At 47.6% G+C, this 21,593-nt stretch overlaps 1 protein-coding gene across 3 annotated transcripts in view; it reads right to left on the reverse strand.

Annotated features, from left to right (window-relative positions):
* The window catches only part of MARCHF4 (membrane associated ring-CH-type finger 4), an 83,623-nt gene extending 64,527 nt beyond the window's left edge, over window positions 1-19,096 (reverse strand). The window contains exons 1-2 of one of the 3 annotated variants that reach the window (XM_068687166.1): window positions 16,613-19,096; window positions 15,229-16,489 (exon numbers count right to left, since the gene is read on the reverse strand). In XM_068687166.1, the coding sequence (XP_068543267.1) occupies window positions 15,229-15,675 (447 nt within the window). In that variant the 5' untranslated portion in view covers window positions 15,676-16,489; window positions 16,613-19,096. Of the gene's footprint in view, window positions 1-15,228 lie in introns of all 3 variants that reach the window. The other 2 variants (XM_068687165.1, XM_068687167.1) reach the window with 2 other exon arrangements.
* Window positions 19,097-21,593: the final 2,497 nt, after the last annotated feature.

A 21,593-nucleotide genomic window follows, 5' to 3' on the forward strand; every position in this document is an offset into this window, starting at 1 on the left:
TGACGGCTGACCAGCCAGATGGAAAGATAATTTTCAGTGGATGGACACGGAGCACCAGTATAGGGGTTAGAAAAACAACAAAAGACACTCAGGCCTAGCCCGTGGGCTGGTGTGATTCAGCCCAGTTGTGACAAACTGCAAATCACCCCAAACTGCAAATCACCACGAGCTGCACTGGACGTGCCACGCATACAGTACTGGCAGAAACAGCCGAGGAGCTGGTCTCTGAGTACAAGCGAGGAGTAGTCACCTTCCAAAATGACTGCTTTCTGCAGGGGAACATCCCTGGATGGGGAGCTCTTGGTTGGTGTGTGGTGTCTCCAGTCCTGTGGTGAGCTCCAGAGAGACCTCCAAGAAAGTGCCTTGCAATAGCCTGAAACTGCTGCTTCTGCTTAACAGCCCAGATGTGCACCATGGCTCCAGGCCACCCTCTGCAGGAAAAGCTGACCCACAAGTGACCATTTAATCTCCTTCTCTATCCAATTTGGCTCAGCCACGTGGCATCTGCCTTCCACTGCACTGCCGCAAATCTGTGCACAGCAAATCCCTGCCTAATAATGAGCACTGGGCTCACTGCACACTGCGACAGTGTGTGGCTGCTGCTTGGAAATCACACTGATCCTTGAAATACAGAGGGGTCTGGAAGTGTGTTAGTGGGAACCCAAGTCCCCGACCTCCAGCATCTCATGAAAACCCTGGAGGGTTTTATAGTCCAGGAGGGAGCAGTGCACTGAAGGTACCTACCTCAAATGCTGTGTGTGCACTTCAGGATGGAAGAAAAACAGCTCAAGGCAATGTAGACACAGTGATTTAAAAGGAAACAGATTAAAGACAGTCATGTGAGTGCAGCTGGGTCCCAGCAGTTATGCCACATGCATTTATAGGTAGATATATATATGGCAAAGATCCCTCCCTCTCCCCCCACAGCATATAAATCTTGGGAAGGGCTATTATTCATGCTGCCACCCACCCATAACTGAGGGACCTGGTACATCATCCGAGGCTGTGTCAGAGGGTTACCGAACTCTAGCAGCAGAGTGTCGGCAAGGAGGACTCAGAGATTTTATTTCACCTCTGGGAACAGAAGACAACAGGGCAGTCTGAGACAGGTGACTCAATGGACTAAGGCAGGCTGAATGGCAGAGATCTGGATGTTTTTCCCCATCTCCATGTGCTTGTACAGCCTCTTGTTGCCTCATCGGCATCTCCAGCATACAAATGGCTAAGTGCCTTGGGGGCATTTACTCTGGGGGAGAGACCTTGGCCAGTGCTGATGGCTGGTAAGCATATGGAAAATGCAGAACAGCTGTCCGTGGAAGTGAATTTTGAACTCCAGGTTGTTTCATTTCCAGCTGAGCAAATTTTATCTTATTTTACAGGATACAGAGGGAACATACTCTCCTGTGCCTAAGTACCACTCCTTGTTTCTGCAATACAACAGAACAAATAGCCTAATCAGGCTGAAATGCAGAGCATGCTGAAAAACGGGGAACATTCAGGATGTAGTTAGAGAAGGTGAAAACCTCCCTTGTAGCCTTGCAGGGCTGGCACTGCTGCTCTGATCGTAGCGCTTGGGGGCAGAGGATTGTCTGGTGAGAAAAGACAGTGAGCTAAATCCCCCTGGTTTGTCAAAGGGACATTACCTGGAGAGGGGTGAAGTGATAAATCCTGCGGAAGGAGTTACACAAACAGGGATGGGAGAACTGGGAGTGACACAAAGAAGTAAGGGCTGTGGAAGGTGAATGTAACTGGGCTCTCCTGGTGGTGGGGGGGTCCCCTCAGGAACACACAGGGGAAGCTCCAGCAGGTACAACACAGCCTGGTGCTGGTTGGAGAAGCAGAGCACACATTTTCTGGCTCCCAGTCTGCCATGATCACCCGCCTGCACTTTCTGCTTCACCAGAGAAACTTGATCTCAGTGGTCTCCTCACATCCACTAAAGGGAAAAATAACCGGATCCAACCCAAACAGAAAGCAGAGCCCTGATATGGTAGCAAACCTCCTGCCAGCTTCAGAGGAGATTGCAACATTCACCCCGTATGTTTCTGATCCTCCTGAACACACACAGAGCAGCTCGGTTACACACACACACATTTGTATGCCTTGCGTTTGCAAATAATCTCTGATGTGGAGCCTCTTGGACTGCTCTGTGCAAATCCGCAAGGCTGTAGCCTTGTAAGCGTCTCGGCACTGCCCTTGGTTTACCACAACGATATCAACTTCTGAAGAGTTCCAGCAGCTTACTTCACTTTCCCACTTACAGAGGCACTTTGGCTGCCTCTTATCAAAGCTCCTCCTCTCACTAAGTAGGACAGAATTATTTCTGATATATTTCTGATATATTTCTGATATATTATCCCATACAGTGCATACTCACTCAAGTGGTCTGAAATTGCCCCCCACCCCAGCACCTGGCTCCCCGCTCCAGTTGGGTTTGCTACAGCCACTGAGTGCCACACACGGCTCTGCAGGCTTGGGGAAGAGGTGCTGCCATCAACCAAGTACCAAAGATGCTGGTTCAGGCTTTCAGGGCTTCCTGTGTGGCAATACACTAACCTTCATGTCTGCACTGTCTGAGGGGTAACTGTTTTGGGTGGGTGCGACCACCCTGTTGTGAAGTGCTCTCGGAAGAGAATGATTGAAATAACAAATCCTGGACTGTGATCAGTGGAGAAGATCCAAAACTTTTACTATGCAGCTCCTTGGTTTTCCGAAATGTATCATTTTCTGAAATACGTAGATATTCAAACTTACTATGCTCAGCCTCTGTTAGCAGATGGATCTTTTTCTTGCCTCTTCTAACAGAACAGAGAAAAAAATAAATAAATAAAAAATTCTGAGAGCAATGGGCAATGGAGCCAAAAGAAGTGTAGGTTCTCTCACATTTGTACCTGGGAGTAAGGTGGCTTCTTTGATGTCTGGTAGGGGTGAACCTCTTAATGACAGTTCTATTCCATGGCATCACAAACCCAGCATGGGGATATGTCCCACTTGGCCACATGTTTTCATGAAATTCATAAGAGCTTGAGAATTCTTAACCCTTTATTTGTCAAAGGTGGCTGACTTTGGCAAAGAAGTCTAACTGTTATTGAGTGCATCTAATGGATTTATAAACAGAACTTACATGGATAAGCACTGTTGCTTAGAAAAGCAAGCTAGAGGTAGAGAAGAATATTCTTTTTTTTTTTATTATTTTTATTAAAATACATCTTGGGACAGGCTTTGAAGCTTTCCAGCTTTCCAGTCAAATTAAGTGAAAGCAGAAAGCAAAAATAGCCCATAGAAGGGAGAATGACTGTGAGCTGCCAGAAAGCAGCAATTGTAACAGAATGCTTTTGTTTGTTATAAAGAGACTAATGGCTGTTTTGGTAGTCATTAGACAATGTAAAATAAATTTCTGCTATATTGCATATTTTTAAAGATTCCTAATTTTTCAAAATCTACTTTTGAGAAGTTGAAAACCTTAGTTACAAATCTCTTTTTGCTTATCCTTCTGTTCAATTTAAACAGAAATAGTTCTTGCTCAATCAAGCTTTTCTACGACCGGTTTTCCTGTGACTTGGTTTTGAAATAGTATCACCTCTTGGAGGTTTAGTGATTATTGGATCAAGAAATGTCTTGGCTATGACAAACAGAAATATCGGAGCCTTAGCTATTATTAGCAATGTTTGTTCTCGTTCTTCAATCTGTGGCTGGGCAGCTAGTTTCCCTTGATATTTATCTGACTACCATTACAAAAATTTCAACCCCTGTCCAAATCCACCCTGGGGAGCTAGAGCAGACATTTAATCCTATCTTTTGTATACCTCCTCCTAAATTCACTGTAAAGGCTAAGGGGAGATCTTATTGCTGTCTTCAGCCTTCTCACGGAAAATCAGAGTGAAGACAGAGCTAGACTCTTCTCGAAGGTACATGGTTTTAAGACAAGAGGCAACAGACGCAATTTGGAACATAAGACATTCTGATTAGAAATCAGAAAAAAAAAAATCACCAGGAGGGAATTCAAATACCGGACCAGGGGCCCAGAGAGGTAGGTGCAACAACCATCCCTGGAGGTACCCAGCTCTCAGCTTGACAATGCCCTGTGCAACCTGACCTAGGAGGAATTGCTTGAGCAGGAGGTTGGAGATGATGGCCTCCAGAGCTTCCTGCACCCTAAATAATTCTGTGGTCTTGTAATTTTGTTTGACCTGAGCTATGACACTCAGAATTGGCACCATCCCCTTATCTTTGAGCACACCATCATATGCTTGAGCACACCTCTGAAGAGGTGAAGCTCTTCTTGCCTGGCAACATAAAGTAAAAGGTGAGAGAGGAAATCTCTTGAATAGCTGCAAGATAGCACGGCCAGGGGCTCTTCTGTAGATTTTCATGTTTGCATGAAGGGCAAGAAAGAAACCCATGAGGACTGGGAAAGAGAAAGCTGATGGCAGCTGGGTCAGGTCATGGCAGTTTAGTAAGCTGAATTTTATGCGGGAGTCCTCCCTGCAGGCTATGGGGGCTGTAGAAAGCTTTTTCTTAGAAATGATGTAGCCATCCTGCCTATGAAGAAAATTTTCCAAATGTGGGTTAAATGTAGGTGACAACATTTCTGCTCTCATATGTCAGAGGAGGCTATGAACTGATTTTTTCCTAACTTGCTGAATCCCATGCATGTTTGCCCAGTCTGAAACTTTCTTGTTTTTAATCTGATGTGGAGTAAAACTCTCTTCAAACACAAAGCTTCTCCATGAGGGAAACCTCTGCCAGGCAGCCCAAGGGTTACAGAAGCTGGCTTTTTGCACAAAGTATTTGGTCCTTTCTGTGACAGAAAAGACAAAAGTTTACATGCAAAGAATTTCAGTTCTCTGTTTCCCCACATTTTCTCCTTGGGCACTGCAACAACTTCCCATTGTTAGACATTTTGAAATTAGGATGGGGTATTTCTCCTCTAGCCCTTGCTCAGCTAGTAACCTTCAAGCATGAATTTCACTGGTTGAACTTCTTTCACTGCAATTATAAGGAGGTTCAGACTATACCAGTCCAATAATACCCCTCCAGCCTTAAGTCTTGTCAGAATTCACCTCTCTTCAATGTTAAGGAAATGTTTGTTGTTGTTGTTTCTTTTTCTTTTTTTTTTTTTTTTTTTTTTTTTCTGTGTGCTAAATTGTGTACTCTCTAGCACAGGAAAAGCCTTGCTTCCCTTCTTGGTACAGTGCTTGACATAATGACACCCTCTAAAGGTTACCACAGTATTAAAATAAAGAATGGTCTAGAGGCCAGAAGCACCCATACCTTTACTTCTGCCTCTTGTGCAAACCCTTCTCTTTAATTACTTAACTGCCATTTCTCTGCTGATATAATACTTTATTATTACCTACTTTTCTTGAATGCTCATCTGATCCATCTTAATGTTCTTTTAATATCACTTGGAATGGGATAATAATCAGCTTCCCCAGCACCTTTAATCCTGACAGGTCCTACTGCGCTTAACCAGGGGAAAAGGAGATGGAAAGAACTTCATCCACTGGACAGGGCAAGGTCATGCAAGACTGAGAAGAAGGCCTGACATAACTAAAGGTTCTGGGGTGTTTGGAGGAGCAGGTTTAGCTCATGGCCCTGTACTTGTGGAAAACGCAAACCCCCCTTGAACTTTTAGTTCATCACCCACATGAAATTGCCAGGGAAGATGCTGATGTGACATAAGTGAAATATCAGCAGGATATCTGAGTGTCCATGCTGTGTAATGTGTCTTCATTGGTTCCATTTACAAGTTTTTTTTGGCTTTGCCAATGACTGGGAACTGGAGTAAAAACTGGACAGGATCCACCTGGGTAATGACAGCGAGCGCTGTTGGGAGGGGAGGCGCACGTGGCGGTTCTCGGGGGAACCTTTTCTTCTATCAAAGTACCAATCAAAGAAAATGATCTTCACATCTTGGTCTTGACTCAACTAAAGGAAGGCAATGTCTGCGCTGGGAAGGTTGGAGAAAAAAAGATCACAGAAATGAAGTCAAGAGATGAGGATCTGAGCAAGTGTTTGTGTGACACGAAAGAAAGCACCAAAAGATCTGAGCACAACCTGTACACATAGCTGGGAAATGAAAGAAGCTTAAGCTGAGGGTAAGGTTAATGCCCTGAGTGACAGTGCCGGCCCAAGAAAAGGCAGAAAAAAAGGTGGACACAGAGGAAAATGCTGGATAAAAGAAATCTGAGGTGATGCCAGATCATTCAGCAAGAGAAGTCTGGGAAATAGAAAGACCTCTGGGGTTGGACTGAAATGAATGAAACCTGCCTTAAGGGCTGGCATAATGGAGGAAGTAGACAAGCTGGAGAAAAATGGGAAGGACAAAGAGAAAGGAGCTTTGTGGAAGTCATTAAGGGACTGTGGAGGAAATGTTAGCCGTCCCACCAGTGACAAAGTGACTGCAGAAGCAGGAGAGAAATAGGTAGCTGGATCAACATTTCAGGCAGGACTGGATGGAGGATTTGCCAAGAAAGATCATATTCAGCCTTACTGGGAGTAACTTTAGCTGGGTGCAGAGCATAGACACCTGAAATGAAATAGTGGGGATCCCTTCTCCCATCCTACACATGGCTATATGTGAGCAGTGACAGGAACAGTCCCATCCACAAGGCTCATCTCTGACAGACAGGGGATCCTTAAAGCTGCTCCTCCAGCCTCTTCCTCCCAGCTCTCTCCAAGACTCAGGGGAGAAGAGATCAAGTCATTAATGACATGGAAGATTCAATACGGTGAGTGTGTACTGCTTCTGCAGGCCTACCTGGAAGGGGCTGCTGCTATGGAGAAGACTGAAAAAAATGACGAAATTCAGTAGGGCCACATATAGCTCCTCCACCAAGGCAGCAATTTCAACTGCACAGATCCAGGATGGAGAACTGACCAGGGAGCAGTTCTGAAGGACATGGAGATTATATGGGTTCATGAGTTGAAAACAATCAATAACTTTTTGCTGCTCGAAAAAAATAAATTAATTAAAAGAGCGGGGAAATATCACCCTGAAATGGATGGCGTAGATTATCTGTTAAAGAGGACTCAAAACCTTTCTGCATGGCTCAGCATTGACAAGAACTCAACTGGATGACTGTTTCTTACTTCAGTCAGTGCATTTAAAGCAAAATATGGACCATCTGGTGAAAATCCAGAGGAGAACACCAAGGATGATCAGAGGTCTAGAAAGCATATCATAAGAGCAAACGTAGATTTGCGATTGTTTGGCCTACAGAGGAACACGAAGCATCATGCCTTTAGGTGTCACTTCAACTTGCTAAGTCCTCAGCAGATCAATTTTTGCTATATTTACATCCAACTACTGGGTAACACCTTCAATTACTTGCCACTTGGAAAAGAAAAGCAAAAGGCAAAAATAATCTGCTGCCATCCTAATGGGCAGTGCGAGAAGAAATGGGCTGCAGCAGGAAGGATTCAGGTCAGACTTTATGTAAAATTTGCTAACAAGAAGGATCGTGAAGTCCTAGAACAGAGTGCCTAGGGACAACTGGAGTCTCCAGCCACGCTTACCCTTAAGAACTGGTTAGAACAGCCTCTGTCAGGATTTTGGATAGGTGGACTAATTGATCTCTTGAGACCTGGGCATTGCCTAGTGCTTGGGCAGGATCAGTGCATGGATTAAGTAACAGAAGCTAAACCCACACAGCAGCAGAGGTTATTCCAGTAGTCACAGGAAAAGACTTCACAGAGGCTACAGCTGCTGGGCTGCCTTCATCACATGATGGCAGACATTCCAAAATGCTCAGTGCACTACAGACTTTAAAGGTGATTCCAAATGATTTGTATTTTCTGCAAAGGTGACCTCGCCTTTAACATAAACATAATGTTAGCCAACTCCTGGTAAACATCTGCTAAGAGTGACATGTCACAATGGGACACCACAAAGACAGTAGCAGTCTTTGGCCTCCATAGAAAAGAATAAAACAAATTGCAAAACATATTTTTGGTTACCCTTCTTCCGTTCTGCACCATCCCTTCCTTCATTGCCACCCAGGGAAGCAGGTTAAACTTATGTGACTGTTATGGGAGATGACACTTAATGCACCACCAGTGTTTGAGCTGCAAATAGAGGGTGCTTGGATAAGACAGTGACATAGACCACCGGAGAACCTATACAGAGCAGAGCCAGATGGGATGGGTGGTCTGGTGAGATACACCACGGTCTGGTGTAGCTTTGGACTTTGACCAAGGTGAAGAGAAGGAATTGAGAGAGAACCACCAAAGAACTTAAAACCATGACAGAAGAACTGATGTGTGAGGATTTCAGGACCTGGGCCTTGTCATTGGAACCAGTCTGCCCACCAACATTTTGCCTTATCTCATCACTTTTCACAAACGGGTAGAGCAACAGCAGATTTATTACCCGCATAGGTTTCCAGGTCTTGCTCTTATTTTCCTCACCAGAGGAAAGCCATCACTCATCACTCTTCACTGCCAACAAACTAATCTGTTCTACTGTAACCACTGATAAAGCAGAAAAGGATAAAAGGTCAGTTGTTAAAGGATGGGGGAAGCTAAGTAAGTCTTCAACATCAAGCAACTCCTTTTAGGCAAGTAACCCTGATTAACAAAGGAAAAGGAAAAAAGTTAACAAGCTATTCTGTATTATTTGAGTCTGGTTTTCCATGGAAACCATACCCTTTTTTCTTTTTTTTCCCTTGTCTAATGGGGTACATGATGCTGTTAAAGCTTTGGTTCCAGCTGAAGCTCTGTCCTGCTGCATGGACTCTACCATGTATAGAGTCAGAGACAATGGCTCAACCTTTCCCACACAGGACACTACTAGTTTTCTTCTTCTTCATCCAACTGGTTTTCTTGAAACTTGCAGGAATTTAACACCTTTCAGATCTCCACTCCCTGCCAAACCTGACTGAAATCAGCCAGTAGGTGTAGAGGAGATCTGATGAGCTTATAGTCTAACAGCTAACACCTTCACTTGGCTTTTTGACTTTAGTAATCAGCAATAAGAGAGACAGGTCAGCCACAGATATGGACCAATACTGACTGTGGTCTATCTTATTTTCTTACTCCAGGACTAGGAGTGAGGAAAACATAACCCACTTTTCAGCTCAGATTATTTTAACTCAATCCACATCATGAAATCATCCCTCCCCATGGCGGGTATTCTGCTGGGAGCTAAAGTGTAGTAAACTGCCTGCGGAGATCGAAATGCCTCTTTAGAAGGAGACTGGTGTGTCCTCCTTCTCTGCCCAGCAAAAGCAGGGGTTTAGGTGTGGGGCTGGTAGTTCAGCTGCTGTCTCTTGCGTAAAAATAAATGCATATAGCATGATCTCCAATTGGTTTATTCCTCCCCTCGGCAATGGATCTCTGTGGGCATAACCTGAAGGGCTGCTGAGCACTTCCAGCTCCTCGGGAAGTGATACAAGGACAGCTTCCATCCAGAAGCCTTGGACCAAGGCCTGTCTCTGGGAGTGCAGTCAAAGCTGGAAGCTTTACAGATGCATTCACCTTTCATTGACTTGGAGCCGCGTGCGCAGTGGACACATAGGACACAGAGCATCACAGACACTATCAATCATCCAGATTCTGGCACAACTGGACTTCTGACTTCTGGACTTTCTTGAATGGAAAAACACCAATGTGAGGAAAAGGCTGCCACGCAGGAGGCCCATGCTGTGAATGAATATTTGCTTGAAAGACAACCTGAATGCAAGTCGGTTTTGTACAAACAGAGCCCTTGCAGGAGCAAGTGTTGCCTTTGTGGGAATAACAGTGACTTTACAGATGCAAACAAAGAAGCTACATGCTTTTGCATTGCTTGTTCTGTCACTAACTGACATCAGCCACTGTTAATCATGGCCTGAAATGTATATTTAAGAAACAGTGACACAAACACAGACAAGTTCCTTCACGACGCCTTTTATATGGGGGAAAGTGAAAGAAAAGAAAAACTGCTCCTCAGGCTAGCTGGTGGCACTAAAATAAATGGGTCAGGCATCGGAGTTTCAGGAGGCACAAAAGGTGAAAACCCTGTCTCCTGGAGCAATTAAAAGTCAATGGGATTAGTGGCCTTCAGTATTATTTATAGAAACCCCGCTGTGTGCACAACATTATTGAAATACAGGGGTCAAGTCCCTGCTACTGGATGCCTACCCTTTTGCTGTTGAAGTTAATGGGAGCTTTGCCAATCAACTCTGTGGCAACAGAGTCTAAATCTAAAATAGATGACATCCTGGGCTCCATTCAGTTGATGGCTCAAGCAAAGCTTTTGCTGAAGCCAAAAAAGTTCTGCCTGCACAGTAGAGATTTGATCCGGGGACACTAGCCAGAGAGGTGTTGAAAGTCAAAGACAGGAAAGCAGAGAGGTGGATTGAATGTCACAGGAAGCTTTCTCTTTCCCTTTCTGCCATGTATTTCAATATACAGATTGAAATCGAAAGGGCTGCATCCCAGGATCTCGTAGACTTCATTTTTAGCAGGACTGGCTGTTTTCCAATGAATAATTCTCCTTCTAACACCATGTAAATGAATCATGTGGGAACACACCTATGAAAAGGACTCGGATGGGACGCCTGCACTGTCATTATGTGATTCAACATGTTCGAAAACAGTGTGCTGATGTTCTAGCCAGTTTAGACAGATCCCACCAAACACCTGCATCTCCTTTCCTCAGCTTGCCCGGCTTTCCACTTGCTTGTAATGCTACTTGTGCAGTTGTTTCTTCTTCCTCTCATTCATTACCACGCTCGTGCCCTAAATTCTGCCACAGGTTACCTCTTTTCCTCTTTATCTCACTCTAGGAAGGAGGTACCTAATTCTGCCCTGTCTTACAATGTTGTAAATCAGAAATCAAGCATCCCAGTGATTTACTGCACTCCTCTGTACTACTGAGATACCCAGTCTGTAGAGTGGTAATATTTCCTGGCTTAGTTCATGACTTCAGACACTACCAGGTAGCAAGCTAATGATGGCTTTTGCGTGTCCCTGTGTTTGCAACAGGAACGGGGTTGAGGTTGTCACTTGTTATTTCCAGTGGCACATCCTGACTCAGCGGTACTAAGCAGGCATTGCGTCTACTTGGGACCACCAAGAATAGGATTTTCATCCAGACTGAGGAATGAGGAGCAGGAACAAGGAAGGAATTGCCAGGTGGGGGCAGAGCTGCTTTGCGTGTATCCTGGTGCAGTCCTGGTGTAGGGGAAGTGACTCTCTTCACATATGTGGACATCTTAGCTCCAGAGACATCCTGAGTGTGGCAGGGACCCACATGAACGTGCACAGGCATGAAACCCAGACATGCACCTGGAGGGGCAGATCTCACCAGCTGTGCACAAGGGGCTGGGGAGCCCTGGGGCTAGAGACCAGCCCTGGGGCTCTGCTCCTCTTCAGTATTATCCTGATCTTGAGATTCAGACCTAAAGCACGAATTTTACTTTCAGATGTGTTATCATTAATTCTGATGACTCCAGATCCTTTGGTATCCACATGGCTTTACAACCGTTATTAAACTTAGTTAAGCACTTTGTCCTGCTAATGTCCTGCATCCAGGAGCTCCACTGCCTAATGACATATCACATAGAAATGCATGTCCTGCTATCCATGTAAGTTGTCTTCCCTTCCAGTTTCCTTGTAGGTCTTCGTGTTCACATATTAATGAGCTGATTTCCCTAAAGTCTGGAGGGGACTTTGGGAAGAAGAACAGTCTATTTTCAAACATTTCCTTTGAGTACTGAGCTACGTCCAAGCTAGCAGCCTGCTGGCAAAAGAGTCGCAGTCTGTTCTCCCTGATCCTCCTCAGCCAACCAATCCTATCCACACTGACTTCTCAAATCCCCATCTTTACGGTATTTTTCCTCTGAACAGAGAAGTAGAGAAACACAGACAGAAACCGACAGGTAAGAAAGGATGCATGCACACTCTGACTGACAAGCAATCCTTGAGATGCTGATTTCCAAATGATCTCAGTTTCATCTAAGAAAGCTTTTCTATTTTTTTTTGGCACAGCCAGCACCAACTCGGAGATCCTAAACCCTGCCGTACTGCTAACTTCTTGTGACATGGGCAAACACTTTGCTGATGTGAAGGGACTTTTCACCCGTGTCTTTTCCTGCTACTCGCCATGGTTTGCTTTCAGCTTGGATCTATACCAAGCACTAGGAAACATCTGTGAGAGCAGAGCTCATCTTAGTTTCCTTCTCTTGCAGAACATTGTCAAAGATCCAGGAAAGCAGACACAATTCTGCAAACACAGAGCATTAACCAAAACAGAAGAAAATATTCCAGCATCTTGCTTTCTCACTTTCTCCCCCAAGCTTCGCCTTTCCATCCACAGCCTCAGAATTAGCTGACACAACGGTGCAGGACATTTACCGAGTGAAACATTTGAAAATGCCAAGCAAGTCCCTGACAGGCAATGCCATTCCCAAGTGCAGAGTCCACCCCACCAGTTTTCATGCCCTAGTCTTCAATAAAAGCAATTGGCCTCTTTCAACTGCCAGCCCTAAGCAGAGCTTGCTCTTTGTACCCTCAAAATGGGAGCCCAGACATTGCATTCACCTGGTCATCAGATCCACTCTTTCTCATCTGCATTACTGATTTCTCCCGAGTAACATGAAAGGATGGGAGCAGTTTTACAATAATGAGATTTACTCCTTCCTACAGCCCTCAGCACATTTCTAAATGAAAGAATCAGTTTACCCATAGCAGCCGCAAACAAACACGAGGAGCTTAAGATATAAGCAATTCAGTAGCCTGAAGTATTATGCATGTTGGGCAATCATAAATTTAAAGTGAAAATCCCTACAGATTTTGGTTTGCATTAGATATTAAATAAAATCCACTTGTGAAGCCAGATTAGTAAGAAACCTTTCTGGCTGTTGTATTAAAAAAAAAAAAAAAAAAAAAAAAAGGATTAAAACATCTTTTGGAGACTCACTGTCATTTTATCTGGGTAAATAAGCTTAGAGCGCCTAACAGTCAATTTATAATGAAGGCTTTTGTTCTTGGTACTGTGATGCAGCCCTGCAAATTTGCCCACAGCTGCAGCAGTTTCAGATGTTTTTGACAGGTAAATAAAACACTGCTTATTTCTGTCATTGTTATTAATCTGCACAGTAAAGAACTAGCAATTACATTTTGTTTCCAAGTGGATATATTTTCATGACAATCTTGGCAAGGGTGGTATGGAATTATGTGCATTTGTGACATCTATGGCTGCAAGGGTCTGAAACACGAAGGTCTGTGCTCAGCTGTTCAGCTGGAAAACAAATGGGAAATAAAGGCTAAACCAGCAGTAACTACCATAACAAGAAAGAACATGGAATTCAGGAGTTAGCCCTGTCGGATGTAAGGGACAAATAAACCAAACTGCAGGTCTCGAGTAGCACTGGTTCAGCTCTCGGTTGTTCTGAACTGTACTTCTAGGGAGCTGTGTCAGGATCTGACCACGTTTTAAAGCCCCACACCTCGGGCCTACATTGTGACTGGCACTTCCCAGCTGCTGCAGGGCAAAGGGTTTCAGGCGCTCCTCGACGTGCTGGTGAAGAAGAAATTATTTGCAGAATGAGGTACTACTCAAGGACGACTGGCAGAATCCAGCTGTAAGTGTCTTATTATATCAGTCAGGAACTGTGAGGAGCAAAGAAGAGAAATCCTGCTGAAACTCTATTAGATGCCAGTCACGTCTGCTCAGCTTCTCACTCAGGTAGGCTGGCAGATGGTCAGCAAATAGTCCCACTTTTACAATGCAACCTACACAGGTTTTAAGTGTGAAAATTAGCATCCAATTATTTTCAAGCATCGATGTTCGCCAAGGATGCGAGTTGCCTCTATTTTAATTCTGCTTCGGCTCTATTTGTTCACACACGCAAGCCAATCTTGCGGGCGCTACGTCTCGTGTACACAGCAGAATGGTAAGCCAGGGACGAGTACTAGAAACGTGGAATAATGCAAATTCCCAGTCAGGGAGTTGCACGGCTTCCAACTTTCAGAAGAGACAGGGAGGAGGCAGTCAAGTGAGGAAGGCATAGAGCATCTCTGCAAAAGAATGATTTCCCCTGCCCACATCTAAAAGCCTATGGTGAAAACCATCTCTCGCAGCTATCGGTCAGCTGCAGAAGCTCTTAGAGGAGGCTACAGTCCACTGAGCTCTGATCTGCGAGACCTAGGGGTGTTAGGATGAGTCAGTGGCTGGCCCTGCTTCTTCCAAAGATGAACGTGAGCCCATTCCCCACTTTCCCTAATCTCCCTCCCATCCTTGGGCTGGCACCATGGAAAACACGATGACTGCCCAGCAGACGTGGGCATTGCCCTCCGGGCTGGCAGGATGTGTGCCCAAGTGTGGCCACCATCAGGTGTGTGCTGGCTTTCCTTAGCAGAGCACACAGGTCCACCAAGGGAAAAGAAGACTTGGAGCAAAGCCTGCTTTGCTCAAGGTCTCAAGATATTACCTTCTGTGCCAGGATCCGCGCCTAAAACAGGACTGGGTGTCAGCCAAGTCCAACCTCACAGCCCATGCTCGTGCAAGGATCGCTGATCACCAGAGGTAACAGAGCTACTCTGGGCAATAAGGTTTATCTGCATATTATCCGGGCTTGATCCTACAAGCAGAGGTCTGCAGCCTTCCCTGCTGCCTACAGTTGTGACACGTTGAGCACAAATGTTGCTGTGCTACTGCCAGCCTGAAAATACACGAGCCTCTTGCAGCTGTCATTAAATGGGGAGAATAACGCCCCGGGTTGGCACCTAATGTTATGGTGAGGTTGCATTTGTGTCATTCTCCTGTTTGGTGGAAGAAAACTTCCCCGGCCCAACCTCGGGCTGTAGCAAGGGGCATTTCCAGGCTGCAGCTCCAGCAGGCACACTTGCAGCCAGCAGTTTCCTCCCCCAGGTAGTGCAGCCGGGAGCATGGCCGCGTTGGCCAACCTGCAGAGCTCTTGCTGGCCATTCCCAGGCGCTGCTGCCGAGGTGGGTTTGCCTCCCGCCACGTGTTTACACAGACCCGTCGCATTTTTCAGAGCAAACAGCACGTTAAACACAACCTCGGCATCATTCCTGGGAGCAGCACATCCAGGACCCCACTTGGGGACAAAGAGCCCCCAACACCGAGTCCGCGAGTCCCCGCCACGGCCCTAAGACTGGAGACGAGCTGCAGCGAGGGGGACACGTAGCCTTCCCCCACCCCATATTCCCTTGAAGAACCCATCCGGCGCCCCAACCCCAACCCCAACCAACCCCAACCGCCCTCCGTGGCCTCACCTGCTCGGGCCCCTGGAAGCAGATCCTACAGAGCGGGGTGCGGATGCCGCTGTCGACGCTGCTGCCCAGCGAGTAGCGGTCCTCGGCCTTGCCCTTGCCGAAGTCATCCGAAGAGGTACTGCTGGGCAGGGAGGCCGGGGGCTCCCCGGCGGGGCTCCCCCACTCCTCGGCTCCCGGGCTGCCCGCTGCCCCCCGCCAGCCGGCCCCGCGCCCCCCGGGCGGAGCGGTGCCGCCGGCCCCCGCCTCTGCGCCCCCGGGCATGGGGAGCGGCGGCGGCGGCGAGGGCGGCGGAGGGGCGGGGGGTCTCCGCAGCAAGAAGACCTTCAGGTCATTGAAGAGCATGCGGCAGCGGCACTTGAGGAGGCCTTGGTTTCGCAACATCTGTCTCGGACGGAGGAGCCCGCAGCAGCAGTAGCAGAAAAGGAGAGCGCCGGGTGGTATTAACATGTGCCTTGCCTGGGCTGGAGGAGACGGGGGGGGAAAGAAAGGGCAGGAGCCGGGAGCCCCGAGGTCGGGGGGCTCTGCTGGGGTCTCAGTGCTGCGGGGAAGGGATGCGCTCGCAGGTTGGGAGACGACAAAAGAGGGGCCGGAGGGCGGGGAGGGGGGGGAAAATCCCCGGCAGCAACCGTGCGAGGCTAGCAACAGCGGTAGGAATAATTTAAAAAAAAAAAAAAAAAAAGAATTAAATAAATAAAGCGACCGGCTCCACGCTCCCGGGGGATTTTTTTTATCGCCCTTCCCCCCTCCGGCGGGGTGGATTCCTCAAGTTTGTTTGGCAGCGGCGGGGGGCGCCCAGGCAGCTCCCACGCCCAAGGGTCCGGGGGCGAGGGGCGGCGGCGGGCACCGCGGGGTGCGGCGCTCCCGGGAGACAGCCCCGGCTCTGCTCCGGCAACTCCTAAGCCTGGAAAAAAGAAGGGTCCGCGTCTCCGGTGGGTTTGGGGATGAGGGAGGCCGTGGTTCCGTCGACAGTATTTGGCATCTCAAGTAATTTTCCTTTTTTTTCTTCTTCTTTTTTTTTTGAATAAAAAAAAAAATCGAACTCAATCACGCGAGACCCGGTGTGCACCCAGACAAAATAGCAGCCAGTCTGGCTAGCAAAATGCAAAACTGGTAGCTGTCGTTATTATCAAAATTGCCTCTTTGACAAAAAGACCTTCACATTGTTTGTGGGAAAACACCCTACGTTTCCAACACTGTACTCCCAGGTGGCTTCAGATTTTAGCGTTGCATTTAAAAGATTTCATTGTAAATATTAAAAGTCCTGAAAGGAATAATTAGCATTCAATGAGCTTAATCCCAGAGGTACTGAGATAAATATATTATATATATATAATATATATTATATATATCATATATATTTTTATATTTATTTATATATTCTGACCTTCTCTCTTCCAGCAGCTGTCTGGACCACACCAAAAATAATCAGAGCAAAATCGGCGAGGGAAGGCAGCTGTATTATTCCCTAAGCTGTTACCATCCTGGACCAAAAAACCCGTCGAAATCGGATCTATTCTTCGCATGTAATTGACCGGAGAAACGTGGATCTTACATGGTCACGTTTCCTTTCCTCCTTTCACAAAACAGGAACGTCATCAAACGCATTGGCAGCTTGTACAGACCATTGTGGATGGCAAGGCGGCCAGGGCTCTATCGGCGATTGCAGGGACCTCCTTTTGATGCATTGGACGAGGCTCCTTCTTTCTCTCCACCACCGTCCCCACCTTCATTTTCCTCCCCTTCTGTCCTCCTCCTCCTCTGACTGTTGTTCTCTCTCACAGGCATTGACATTCAACCATCGCAAGTCTGTCGCACTCTCGCTGGCAGGAAAAAAAAATAAAAAAAAAATAAAAAATCGGAGCAGATAATTCTCTTCTTCCTCCTAAAAGGCTCCGGTGGAGCACAATGCGCCAGACACACGGGGCAGCATGGCTTATTTTTCGTGCGGCTCCTACCGCTTTGGCAACACCGAGCTGGCGTGTGCGTGTGTGCCTTTCTCCCTCAGCAGCCTCCTCTCTGCTCTCCCATCCGGCTTGCGGTGATGATGTTGCTGTTGCTATCTCCCTTGGATGCAATGGGGAAGGCAGATTGTTTGCAGTGCAAGCGGGGATTCGCAGGAAGGGAGGGGTGGAACGTGGCCGCGCTCTCCTCCCTCCCCCGGCTTTTAGAAAAAAAAAATAAAAAAATTTAAAAAAATAGAGAAAAGGCGGGGTGAAGATGAGGAAGGGGGGAGGGGGGGGGAGGAAGAGGAAGAATCAAAGGGAGGACCCTCCCCAGCCTTTGATGCCCCGGGCTGGCTGCAGGAGCCCCCGCCGGGGAGGAAGGCGGGGGGCGGAGGCAGGGGCTGGGCGGCCGCTGCGGCTTCAGCACCACGAGCCGCGGACAGCTCCGGCGGGCGCGGGCACGGCGCCTCGGCGCGCCCCCGCGCTGCGCGCTCCCGCCGCCGCCACCACCACCACCACCAGCACACGGGCTGCTCGCCCCCGGGAATGAGGAAATCCAGCGTTTTTTGGGGGTGCCCCGGAGATAGGGGCCCGCTTGGCAAGCCCCCAGCAGGCAGCAGGAATCCCCGCTAACTAACTTTTCCCTTGCAGATTAATTAGTGGCGGAGGATTTCGCGGCTTGGCAGCGATGGGAAGCGGTTGTTCTCGTTTCACCCCGGCAGCGTTGGTTCGCTGGAAGGTTTGTTTGGCTTCAGCAAAGTGTATTTCAGAAGCATGGGTGCCTTGTACCCCGATGGAAGCAAAATCCATCCAACCGCTGCCGCTTAATTCGACGTTTGCTGAAAGCGACCAAGGGCAGCCGGAGCTGGGAGTTTTTACTCTACCCATCCCATTCGAACATTTTAAGTAGCAGCTGCTGGAGTCCATCAAGCTTTCCCCTGCACACGTCAGCAGAGGTGGCTTTCTCAGCCTTCACGTGCTCCGTGTGTCCACACAGCCCCATCCGGCTGCCCAACAAACACGAGGCTGCTGATGGCACTCTGTCCTGCTGGAAGAGCTCACAGAGGTGCTGGGTGTGGTGTGGACCAACCCTATTAATGACACAGATGATCCGAAGGCTTCTAGACTACGAGGTCCTGCGAGCATCGGTGCGGTGTCACAGCTGGTGGGCCAGCGGACCGCCTCCAGATGGGACACGCTTTTTGGTGAAATCATGTCGGCACCACTGGGATTGCAGGCTCCTTCATTTGGCTTCTCCACAGAGTTTCTTCAAACTCCTAGTTGGAAGGGTGGAAGGGCCACCAAAACCCAGGCTGGATTCTCAAGCTGGGGCATGTAAAGGGGGTCTGCACCGGTGGTGACCCAGGAGGTGCAGCTGACGGAGAATCTGATCCCACTCAAAAGTTGTGTTGGGCCCTAGACAATGATTTGAAACCTCCTTTAGTATAAGATGAGACATGCAAAAAACCCCGTGCCATGATCAGCAGAGGAATCTACGTTGCTACCTAATTAAAAAGGGAGCAAAACTGATTATTCGCTACTGGAAAATGAAACCAGCACATGCAATTAATTTCCAGCAAATAAATTACACATTGGGATGCTGCAATGTTAAAACATTCATCATTGCAGCTTGCTGTTTCTCAGAAAAGCTGGGCAGATTCGCCAGCGTGGATCTCTACAACATATTTAAGGCTTCTCAGAATTTCACATGTGTCTAATGGGGTCATTAGAGGAATAATAATGGAAAGAGCATTTTAGGAACTTCCTGAGCATGAGACAGGCTGGCTAGAGGCTGTCTCAGTGCCCAACCTCCAGCATGGCTTTCCATCCAACCCCCCCCTCCCTCTTGTTATTACCCTCATCCCATTGTCCTGATGTCGCTAACGTTTTCAGAGTGGTTCCATCAATAAACAGAATTGGAGACAAATATATTGTTGTCATCCTTTGCGTGTGCAAAGCATCTTTCATCCTTCCCTCCTGCCCATGCCTGGTTTTTCAGAAAGGATGTGCTCAGGATAGAGGAGATCTTTGTATTATACTCAGGGTTTTAATGTATGGGCTGTGTGCCCAGAGAGTTGAATGGCTGATAAATGTGACAAAATAAATAAAACAAAGAATAAATCGGAGGTGCTCCTTATGCTTCCCAGAGGTGAGTGGGTACTATTATTCCTTTCAGTAAATGGGACAGTGGCCAATGTTTTCACACTTGGATGATGCATTCAGGTCCTTTGATACGGATGGAGGTGCCTTGCTTAGAAAGCTCACGCCAGAAGGAGCTGGCCTCAGCCTCCTTGGTGAGATCCCAGAAGAGCAGGGGGACAATGCAGGCTGCCTAACTTTGCTCCACATCAAGCAGCGTGGAGCAGAAAATGGGCAACACCTTCTCCTCCTGCAGAAGAACCTGTCTCTGGGAGTTTTGACCCTGTGTCTCTTGAGCCCATCAATAGTTGTGAGGGTAACACTGGGAAGGAGCGTACTGGAGGCACCGATGTTGGCACAGATTAGCCTGCCCTCCTTGGGTACAGTAAGAACAAAAGTCTGGGATGTCTGAACTCTTCAAAATCTGGGAATGAGAAATGATTGTGCTCTGCAGCTGCTGAAGAGGAACCAGGCAGTGAGGATCTTCCTTCAACGAGACATCTCCTCTGCTTTTCTTCCTTCCTTCAAATTAGGCCAGGATCCCGGCACGATGCTCTCTCTTTCCCCCTTAATTATTGTTAAGAACAGCGGTAGCGTTAATAACCCATAGAGTATCTTCATCCTCTAAGCTGCATAGGGCAGAGGGCTTGGGAAAGGGGGTGCACCCATCAGACACCCATCCAGGCCAGGCCTCAGCACCACATCTGCTGCCATCCACGCCATGGGCTCTCAAGGCCGTGTTACGAGGTGGCCTCTGCAGACCTGGTGCTCTGCAGGAGCAGAGACACCCAGGTAACTCAGCACAGACCTGGAGGTGAGTTTGCTCCAGATCCCGTGTCAGGATGGGTTTGGGGGTCAGGCTGCAGGTCGGTCTCACAGCAGATATCCCAATTCTTATCTTCTGGAGCAGAGCGTGGGCCCACTGGCCCTTAGCTGCCGCCCCATCAAGGAAAAAAGATGAGTTGCTGGTTTTGTGTTATCCTCACCTCTCCATGCAAGCCATTGCTCAGTGCAGAGGGGTGGAGAAAGGAAGGAAGGAAGAGGGTGGCTGGAGCAGGCAGCGATACTTATCCGCCTGTGTGGCAGTCTGATATCAGATCATATTGGAAATCTTTTTTGTTTGCTTGTTTGTTTTGATGTTGTCAGGCCAGAGATTAAAAAAGAAGAAGAAAAAAAAAAAAAAAAGGCAGAGACTGAGAGGGCAAATGCAAGCAGGAAAACTCTGTGTGGACTGCAGCGTTACAGCCTGAACACAGCATAGCAGTCATCGTGCATGCCTATGTGAGAGACAAACAACACAAATGCTGATGTGGACAGCCAGGATCAGAGAGCTGCCAGAGAAACATCCCTTTGTGTTTTCCATCTCTCGGGAAGCAAACAGTTACCTAAACCCATTTTCATGCCCACCTACTCGGTCAATAGCTGCACTGCGCTTCCTGCTCCACTTACAGCTCCTTAATGGTGCAGGGGAGCTCTGATTGCCGTGGTGTGGGCCCCATCCCTCTGGCACACCATTACTTAAATCCAATCCATCGAAGGTTCCTACTGCTCTCTCAGTGATGGGGAGCTGCTCATCAGCTGAGTACCCTCTGATTGCTTGTCACAGCCAGACTTCCCGGTTCTTTTTCCTAGATGGAGATATTAAATAGATCTCAAGTGATGTAATTACCATAACTCAGTTGACGAAGCTTGTGGGCAGATACAGATGGGGGCTGGAGGGGGCTCTGTCACATTTTCTTTGGTCTCTCTTTCTTGCTGGGCAGTTGCATATGTGCCGACGCAAAGGATGCTGCTGCTGGGAAGCAGAGCTCAGCAGGTGGGGGGTTACGCATCCTCCGAGCATCCAGAAATAATCCATGTATTGATTGGAATGATCTTCGCCAAGGAGATCAGAAATAATTTCTGGAGTGCTGTGCCTTGGTCTCTCTGCTGCCTTGGGCTGCAGCAAAACGCATGGCTCTGCTCTCGGAGAGTCCCCGTGCTATTGCTTTTTCCCCAAGCGGTGACTGAACTTGCATTTGTTCTCTTCCTGTGAGGATCGTGGTCTGCCTCTGAGCTGATACACAGCATATTTTTCTACTTCCACAGCAGCTTGCTCTCTGCTGTGGGAAGAGAAGGGATTTTATTTATTTATTTTTAAATCAGCCATGCCCTGCAGTAGGAGTCCAAGCAAAGAAGCACAACTGCGCATCTCTTTTTCCTTGGGCTTAGGTCTTTGTTTTTTCAGGCAAGCTGTCTTGAGGCTAGTCATAGTGCATGAGGAGTATGTGAGGACACAACACA

The sequence above is a fragment of the Anas acuta genome, chromosome 6 (genome assembly GCF_963932015.1).
Source record: "Anas acuta chromosome 6, bAnaAcu1.1, whole genome shotgun sequence".
NCBI classification, from domain to species: domain Eukaryota; kingdom Metazoa; phylum Chordata; class Aves; order Anseriformes; family Anatidae; genus Anas; species Anas acuta.